Below are 9212 nucleotides of genomic sequence, written 5' to 3' on the forward strand. Positions count from 1 at the left end.
GCCGTCCTAACCCAGATTTCGGTTATTGGCAGCTCACTGCGCATGTGTGCCAGTAAGCGCCGCAGAGCGCAGGCGTAGAGTGTTACCCTATGTCACGTGAGGGGAGTGGATGAGATGGGGCGGAGCCTGAGGCGGGAGGGGGGGTCGGTTTGTTGTGGTCGCCATTTTGCTGGTTGCATTACTGGGTAATCGGGGCCCTGGCTTGCTGCGTCCGCCGGATACCCTCAGCCAGTGGGCAGGTCTGAGCTCGGGCTCCCCGAGCAGTTTGAGTCCCCTTACCCGCGCCCTCAGGTAACGACGCGGCAACGGGCGGGGCGGCACGCGCTTGCGGGAAGGAGGGCAGGGCGGGATCCGCCCTGCCTGCGTCGCCGCGAGACTTAGCACGAGGCCGAGGGAGAAGAGGAGGGGGGCATCGGGCAGGTGCGAGCCGTGCCTAGCTATTCATAGTCGGATTCCTGGAAGGGGCCGAGCCCGAGGGAGCCTTCTTGAGAGGGAGGCTGGGAGGGGGCTGCCGGGCCCCACTCCCGCCCTTTGTTTGGGCTCGGCTCCGCCGGCCGCTTCGTCGTCGCCTAGCAACAGCTGCCCTGGTCTGTGATTGGCTCAGCTCTTGGCAGCGACGACCAATGGCACGGTTGTTGCCATGGGAGGTGCGGATTGCCAAACTCTGGCCCCGCCCGCCGGGTCTCTGCGGGCCGGGGCGGGCCTCCTGGGTGGAGGGCGGGACACCAGGGTCCCCGGGGGGCAGGTGGCCGCGGGGCGGGGCGGGGCGGGGCCGGTGGGGCGAGGGTTAACCCTCCCCTCCCCCGTCCACCTGCTCTCCCCTTCCCCCGCGTGCCCCGGGCTGACCCTCGTCCCCTCCTCTCCCCGCCCGAGGCGGCGGCGGCGGCGGCTGTTGTCACCCACGGGGCAGCCTGTCCCGCTTGCCCTCACCACCGCGGGGCTTGCAGGGCCGGCGGGGCCGGGGACAGGCGGCCACCTTCTCACCGCTGCTATCACCACCGCCATGCTGGCCGCTCGCCCACCCCACTGGGGGCCCCAGCGCGCCCCAGCCCCCCGTGGGCCCCGCGCCAGCCCTGACCCGGGTAGGGGGTGGGGGCTGGGAGATTTGGTCCTAATGTGGGGGGGGCCCTGGGAAGAGGTTGTTTGTGGTGCAAGCTCCAAGAGAGGAAGGGGTCCTGGAGTGGCAAGGCATGGGACAGATAGGATTTGGTATGGAGAGAGTTCCATAGGAAGAGGATTTTGTCGTGGCAGACACTGGAAAGAGAGAATCCTATGTGATATTTGGGGATTTGGCTATAGGGCCCTTCTAGGAATAGACACCGTTGTAGAATGACCTGGTGTAGAGGGGTGGCTGGAGAAAGAGCTCTGGTAGGCATATTGGGTAATTGAGTGGGGGCAAAGATCCAGTATAGGGGAGAAAAGGATAATAGTTTCAAACTGCAGGAAAACTCGCCTCCCCCATAAGCCCGTGAGGTGGAGGAGTTGGCCTTGTCTGGGAGGGGGTCTTAAAGTAATATGGGGTAGATCTCTTGTGGGGCCCAGAAAAACTAAAATATGGCATAGAGAGACTTCCTGGAGGGATGGTTCCTGGTTTGGGAGGACCTAATATAGGGAAAAGGTCTTGGCATGATACGGAGAGGGTGCCCTGGGAAAGGAATACCCTGGTAGTTGAAGACTCTGTCATAGGGTTTCTCAGACCTCCATGTGGCCTGGAGGTCCCTGAGGATCCTGATATGGTTTTCGGGGCCTGCAGAGGACTCTTGCTGTGGCTTGGGGGGATCTTACTGGGAAGGGTCTATTTAAAGTGGAGGGTCCTTACTGTGGCACTGGAGCATCCTGGTGTTCAGGAAAGAATATTTGAGGGTGAAGTCTTGTATGTGGGGCCGTGGGGAGAGCCATGAGTAGAAAAGGGAAGAAAGAAAGAGTTCTCCCCAGAGTGCCCCTGGTTTCTGTCTTCTCTTTTCCTCCCCCAATTACTGGTGTCTTTCTGTCCTCCTTTCCTGTCACTGTCCATATCCACCTCCTCCCACATTGTCCGGCTCCCAATCATCCCTTTTATGTATTCTTTTCTTTGTGCTGCCTCATTTACTTATTTTATTATCATTTGCTGTGGGACTCTGCTGTGCCACCCTCTCCCACTCACGTGCTCTCTGTCCCCTCTGTACTGCTACCTGTTGCTCTATTGCACTCTTTTTCTCCTTCCCTCGTGCCCTGCCTTCTCTCTTGTGCCTACCTCTTCCCTGCCTGGCACTGTCCCACATATCCCCACATTCCATGTTGTTTTCCCACCTCCGCCTGCTCTCAGGTCTCAGCGGCGGTGGCAGCCGAGGTGCAGGATGCGAGAAGGCGCCCCCCGGCCGGGCTCCCGCTCCAGGCCTCGCACCCCTGCGGCCCTCTGAGCCCACCATGGCCGTCCCACCAGGCCATGGTCCCTTCTCTGGCTTCCCGGGGCCCCAGGAGCACACACAGGTAGGCATTCAGCTGGCTCCTCATCTGCCAGGAGGTAGAGGGAAGCTGGGAATAGAAGGGTCTGAGGGTCAAAAGATGATGCCATTGTGCAGGATAGTCTCCAGGGGACATTGTGAGACCCATGGAAGTAGAATAGTTTCAGGCAATTATTTTGGGGAGCTTGAGTTCAAATCCTGACATGTTGGCTGCATTAGGTCCCCCACACGTCGGCTTTCTGTTGAGTAAAATTGAGCCAATGACAATGCCTCCCTTGCGGGGTTATTGCTAGGGTTAAACACAGCACACAGGGAAAGTGCTAAGGACAGTGCCAGGCACACAGCAGACAGAAAGTGAGAAAAGAAAGTCTGGAGTAAAAGACCTGGAGGGGTCAGTGGGGAAAGGGGCTGAGCCTGAAGGGTCTGGGGCTACATACAGGGCCAGAGTGGTGTGCAGATTTCCAGAGGCAGTAGATAAGGCTCTGAGATGTAGAACCGGAAGCAAGGGTGGAGCAGGAGGTCCAAGGGGCCAGGTCCCGACCCAAGAACCTTGCAGTGAAGGAAGCAGGCAGAGATGCTCCCTGGGAATGAGGGTTGGCATATGTGCTGCCAAAGCAAGCACGTGGGGCGAGGGTTGGGAAGGCCCCAGGGGTTGACAGTGAATGGATTTGGGAGGACTTCAGAGGCGGGAATCCTTGAAGAGATGATCTCAGGTGGAATGTTTGAGGGGCAGAGCCCAGGTATTCTGTATGAGCTCTCCCACTGAGGTTCAGAAAAGAGTGAAAGAACTGACCCAGGGTCTGGGGGAAAGGTCAGGGGTAAACCATTCACTCCTTTTTTCACAGGACAGATTTCTAGCCAACATTCATCATGTGCTGGTCCCTGCTCAAGGCACTGGAGAGTCAGCAAGGACAAGACAAGTTTATGTTCTAGTGGGGGAGCTAGACAAGGACCAGTTAAATATGTGTGTGACCATGATGAGCCAGCCGCCCCTTTAGTTCTTCTCTCCAGGAGTTCTAAGGCAAAGGCCTGTCCTCACTGTCCTCTCCTCACGCTGCCCCACAGGTACTGCCTGATGTGCGGCTACTGCCTCGGAGGCTGCCCCTGGCCTTCCGGGACGCAACCTCAGCTCCGCTGCGCAAGCTCTCTGTGGACCTCATCAAGACCTACAAGCACATTAATGAGGTGGGCAGGTGCTGGACGTTCCTGGGCTGAGTGCTGGGGGGTCTCGGCTGTTCCAGGCTCACAGTTCCCTTTTTCTGGCTGGCTGGGCAGGTGTACTATGCCAAGAAGAAGCGGCGGGCCCAGCAGGCGCCACCCCAGGACTCGAGCACCAAGAAGGAGAAGAAGGTCTTGAACCATGGTTATGACGATGACAACCATGACTATATTGTGCGCAGTGGCGAGCGCTGGCTGGAACGCTACGAGATTGACTCTCTCATTGGCAAAGGCTCCTTTGGCCAGGTACAAGACAAGCCCCATGCTGTCCAGGGATTAGGGGGCACAGGCACCCACAGACATTGACCCAGACATCCGGGTCTTCAAGTCCTGTGCTGGGTCACTTACTCCTGTCCAGTCACTAGGTTTCAATGTTTCCCCGTTTACTTTTTTGTAAAAATACAAATAATAAGACTCCACAGAAGATAGTTTATGTCCATGTTCATATCACTGCTCAGCTGATGGTGAGCACTCAGTTTTGAAGTAGTAGTAGTAATCCTGTGATTGCTGGGTCTTCTGGCTGGAAGGGAAGAGCAGTGCCTGGCTCTGTCCCACCCCCGCCTCACTTGGTCACATGCCCTGCCTGACAGGTGGTGAAAGCTTATGATCATCAGACTCAGGAGCTGGTGGCCATCAAGATCATCAAGAACAAAAAGGCCTTCCTGAACCAGGCCCAGATTGAGCTTCGACTGTTGGAGCTGATGAACCAGCATGACACAGAGATGAAGTACTACATAGGTGAGGCCTGGGCCTGGCTGGGCCTGGGTACCTGGCAGAGGGTGCACCCTGGGATAGGGAGGGGTTACCTGTCCCCCCCCCCACATACAGGAGGTTACCTGCTGTTTTTAGGGCAGCACCTGGTCTGTACCTCTCAGCCTTATGGAGTCTCCTGTTGTTTTTATAACTTTTGCCCGTTCACTTGATAACCGTGGTCAGGGTTTATCGAGTACTCATTAAGGGCCAGGCTTTGTGATAAGCACTTTACATAAATGACCTCACCACAGTCCCATGAGGGACAGGGCACTATTGCCCACATGTTGGAGATAAGAAACCCAGGCATTCCATGTTGTCACTTGCATGAGGTGACAGCTTGTATTCAGCAGAGCTATATTTTGATAAGGTTCCAGAGCCTTGACTGTCAACATCTATGCCAGTCTTTGTTTTTTCTTTTTTTTTCTTTCTTTTCTGCCACTGATTCCTCTTAGAATTAGCAAGGAGATTGACTGTTTCTCTTGAAAGGAAAATTTACAGTCTTCCTACAAAAGGAAAACCAGTGTTTCTTGCCACAAAAATAGATATAACTACGATGAAAACAATGCTATCTATAAAATCAAATGAGGAAGTGTAGAATTATGTTAGGAACTAACAGAAACCTTTTATTTGGTTTAATCAGAAGGTTGACAGAAACTTGAAAAGAGAATTTCCTGTGTGACTCAAGTTACACACCATATAGAAACATCTTGATTGATGGGAGGTATCCATGGGCACCCAACAATTTAGCCAGTGCTTAGGAAGCTGAGGTACTCATTGCTGTGTGACCCTGGTCTACCTTTGGCCCTCTCTGAACCTGTGTCTTCTCTGTTACTGCCTCTTTCACCTCCCCCATAGTCCACCTGAAGCGGCACTTCATGTTCCGCAACCACCTGTGCCTGGTGTTCGAGCTGCTGTCCTACAACCTGTACGACCTCCTGCGCAACACACACTTCCGAGGCGTCTCACTGAATCTGACCCGGAAACTAGCGCAGCAGCTCTGCACGGCGCTGCTCTTCCTGGCTACGCCGGAGCTCAGCATCATTCACTGCGACCTCAAGCCAGAGAACATCCTACTCTGCAACCCCAAGCGCAGTGCTATCAAGATTGTGGATTTCGGCAGTTCCTGCCAGCTTGGCCAGCGGGTGCGGCTCAAACCGTCCAGGGGCGGGGCTAGCAGGGTGGGTGGGGCTGGTGGGGCCGGGCTAGCCCAGGACTGCAGAGACTACACCTGAGGGATTGCGCTGGAGTTGGGGATTTCAGCTGGTGCTGTCCTAGAGGGCCCCTGCTGGCTGGAAGAAGAGAGGTCCACAGATACACTGTCCACTAGGAGGGGAAAGGGTCATTCGTTCCCAGTTGGGTCCTCTTAGCTTTGTGGGTGCCAGTGGCATCAGTAAGGGAGGCTGGGACTCCTGACTATTTCCCTCCCCCAGATCTACCAGTATATCCAGAGCCGCTTCTACCGCTCACCAGAGGTACTCCTGGGCACGCCCTACGACCTGGCCATTGACATGTGGTCCCTGGGCTGCATCCTTGTGGAGATGCACACGGGAGAACCCCTCTTCAGCGGCTCCAATGAGGTGCGCCCCCGCCCCCCAGGAAGGGCTGTACTGGAGGTGGAAGGGTGGAGCCTGGCTGGCCTGGTACCCCTGACCACCGCCCGCCCACAGGTGGACCAGATGAGCCGCATTGTGGAGGTGCTGGGCATCCCACCGGCCCCCATGCTGGAGCAGGCACCCAAGGCTCGCAAATACTTTGAGCGGCTGCCTGGGGGTGGCTGGACTCTACGAAGGACAAAGGAACTCAGGAAGGTGCGGCTCCTGCCCCGCGCCACTCCTCCCACCCTGGTGGCCCCTCACTCTCTCACACTTGGGGCTCCCTCTCTCCCTCCTTGTTTTCCCTCCCAGTGTCTCCCCCTTTCTTCCTTTCCGCCTTGTTTACCCTTTCCTTCCTCCCCTGCCCACCCCGTCTCTCCTTCCTACCCCGCAACTCTAGCTTCTCTCTTTCCACTTTCTCTCTTGTGCCTCTGTTTCCCCGTGTGTGTCTCCCTGCCCCTCCTGCCCACTGACGGCCACTCTCTTGCCCCCCCTCCCACCCCCTCCCTGCCAGGATTACCAGGGCCCCGGGACACGGCGGCTGCAGGAGGTGCTGGGCGTGCAGACGGGCGGGCCCGGGGGCCGGCGGGCGGGGGAGCCGGGCCACAGCCCCGCCGACTACCTCCGCTTCCAGGACCTGGTGCTGCGCATGCTGGAGTATGAGCCCGCCGCCCGCATCAGCCCGTTGGGGGCTCTGCAGCATGGTTTCTTCCGCCGTACGGCCGACGAGGCCACCAACACGGGCCCGGCAGGCAGCAGTGCCTCCACCTCGCCCGCACCTCTCGACACGTGCCCCTCCTCTAGCACCGCCAGCTCCATCTCCAGCTCTGGTGGGTGCCCAGTGCCCAGAAGGGAACAGCAGGGTGGGGTCAGCTCTGGTTTGCCCTGGCCTGGGTGACCTGTCAGTGGGCCTTTGAAACAGCCTGATTTTTCCAAAATAAGGTGGGGTAAGCAAGTTCCATGTGGCCCTGACATGACTCCTGAAGCTGGGCCTGGGCTCACATCCCTAAAACTGTTTTGACTCTTAACGCCCAAAACAAAAATCTGACCCCAAATCGCAAAACTGGATCCTTCAGATGAGTTCTGGCGGATGAGTACAAATCTGGGCCTAGGCCTCAAAACAGACTTGGGAACCCCCAAACCAGCTACCTCTCTCCTCACCTGTGGCCTCTCCTCCCTGGCACTTCCAGGAGGCTCCAGTGGCTCCTCCAGTGACAACCGGACCTATCGCTACAGCAACAGATACTGTGGGGGCCCTGGGCCCCCCATCACTGACTGTGAGATGAACAGCCCCCAGGTACTGGGGCTTTGAGGGCTTTGAAGGTGGGTGATGGGACACCTAGACTTTCAGACCCAGGTCTGTCTCACCAACTGCTGCTTTGGTTTTTTTAGGTCCCACCCTCCCAGCCGCTGCGCCCTTGGGCGGGGGGTGATGTGCCCCACAAGACACATCAAGCCCCTACCTCTGCCTCGTCACTGCCGGGGACAGGGGCCCAGTTACCCCCTCAACCCCGATGCCTTGGCCGTCCCCCATCACCAACTTCGCCACCACCCCCGGAGCTGATGGATGTGAGCCTGGTGGGAGGCCCTCCAGACTGCTCCCCACCTCACCCAGCGCCTGCCCCCCAGCACCCGGCTGCCTCAGCCCTCCGGACTCGGATGACAGGAGGTCGTCCACCTCTCCCACCCCCTGATGACCCTGCCACTCTGGGGCCTCGCCTAGGCCTTCGTGGTGTACCCCAGAGTACAGCAGCCAGTTCATGACCCTGCCCTCTCCCTGGGGCCCCTCCTGAAGCCATACCCTCCCCCCATCTGGGGGCCCTGGGCTCCCATCCTCATCTATCCCCTTGACTGGAATTGCTGCTACCCAGCTGGGGTGGGTGAGGCCTGCACTGATTGGGGCCTGGGGCAGGGGGTCAAGGAGAGGGGGTTGGCCACACTCTCCCCACTGAGGACTGGACCCTTGACCCCCTATCCCCCCTTGTTTTCTATTTATTGTACCAAAGACAGTGGTGGTCCGGTGGAGGGGAGACCCCCCTCATCCCAGGGCCCTAGGAGGGGGTGGGGGCAGGTAGGGGGAGATGGCCTTGCTCCTCCTTGCTGTACCCCCCAGTAAAGAGCTTTCTCACATGCCTGCCTGAGCGTTTGCAGGGCCTTGGTTCCCCTCATCTGGCCCTTAGAGGCATGGTGGGGAAGGGAGTTTGGGGAGGGGGGGTGCCAGAAGAGCTTTGTGGTGTGGATACATCTCTTCTGGAGACATTAGGGATGTTGGTTCAGTCTTGGGGCTGCAGAAGTTCTGGGGCTATGGAATCCTAGACAAATCTGGATAGGATCCTATCCCACATTTGCCTTTTCCAGGGCAAACTAAGGCCCTGAAAGGTAAAGGCCCCCTTCTCTTCTGTCTGGAAAATACCATGTTATGCTCTCATAAGCCACAGAATATACAGGCGGGTCTCCTTATGCTGGGCAGCCATCGGTACATGCTGGGTGTACTTAGCAGGCCCTGTTAGTGCCACTTGAGGGACAGGCAGGCAATAGGTACAGACTTCACCCCGTCCATGTCTGGTTTCCCCCTTTGAAATCATTGCGAACAAAGCATTTTTGAGAGTCTCAGGCAAAAAGATATTCCCTGGGTTCCAGGTAAGTGGTCTTGTTCCCCGGCAATTTGGAAACGTCTGTCTCAACTGGCCAATCAGGAACTTCCTGGTTCACAAAGGGTACGTTCTCCTACTGCTGGGGCGTGGCGTTTCCTGGGAAATGAAGTTCTAGGACGTAGTTTCTTTATCCATTTTTCGTTGGGAAACTACGAAGACCAGAATTCTCCGCTCACGCGTGGGGGCGGGACTTGAGGCAGCCAATCAGCAGTCGGGGTTGTTCGGGCGCCTGGTAGAGGCAGGCAGTAGAGGTGAAGGAAGCCGTGATTGGGGCGTTTGGGCAGTTCTCTGCGTAGGTGTGTGGCTGGCGGGCATACGGAAGGTGGGTCCCTCGTCACTGCGTGCAGGTTATGTGCTCGCGGTTCTGGAGCAGGAGGTAGGCGCTGAGGCCTAAAGCGGCCCTGTCACGAGAGCTATCACTGGTTAGTGTGACTAGGCTGCTTGCGGCAAGCTCCTGTCGGAAGACAGGCCAGGACATCCTTGCGGACTTGTGCCTGTTCATCCTGGAACGCGGTGAGAACCGGGAGGAGGCAGAGTAGGGGGCGCTTCCA

At 57.5% G+C, this 9212-nt stretch overlaps 1 protein-coding gene across 4 annotated transcripts; it reads left to right on the forward strand.

The window, feature by feature from the left end:
- Positions 1 to 126: 126 nt before the first annotated feature.
- Positions 127 to 8137, forward strand: Dyrk1b (dual specificity tyrosine phosphorylation regulated kinase 1B). Of its 4 annotated transcripts, XM_078032081.1 has the most exons (12): positions 300 to 1082; positions 2306 to 2469; positions 3510 to 3629; positions 3720 to 3908; positions 4253 to 4400; positions 5271 to 5557; positions 5846 to 5992; positions 6083 to 6223; positions 6522 to 6557; positions 6642 to 6837; positions 7198 to 7304; positions 7400 to 8137. In XM_078032081.1, the coding sequence occupies exons 1-12, from the start codon at positions 641 to 643 to the stop codon at positions 7769 to 7771; spliced, it is 2349 nt and encodes a 782-aa protein (XP_077888207.1). In that variant the 5' UTR covers positions 300 to 640; the 3' UTR covers positions 7772 to 8137. The 4 variants fall into 4 exon arrangements, with proteins under 4 accessions (XP_005336478.1, XP_077888207.1, XP_077888206.1 ...); XM_005336421.5 differs by lacking the exon at positions 300 to 1082 and adding an exon at positions 127 to 291 and having other exon boundaries at positions 6522 to 6837; XM_078032080.1 differs by having other exon boundaries at positions 6522 to 6837.
- The last annotated feature ends 1075 nt before the right edge of the window (positions 8138 to 9212 follow it).

Source organism: Ictidomys tridecemlineatus, chromosome 15 (genome assembly GCF_052094955.1).
Source record: "Ictidomys tridecemlineatus isolate mIctTri1 chromosome 15, mIctTri1.hap1, whole genome shotgun sequence".
Classification (NCBI taxonomy): domain Eukaryota; kingdom Metazoa; phylum Chordata; class Mammalia; order Rodentia; family Sciuridae; genus Ictidomys; species Ictidomys tridecemlineatus.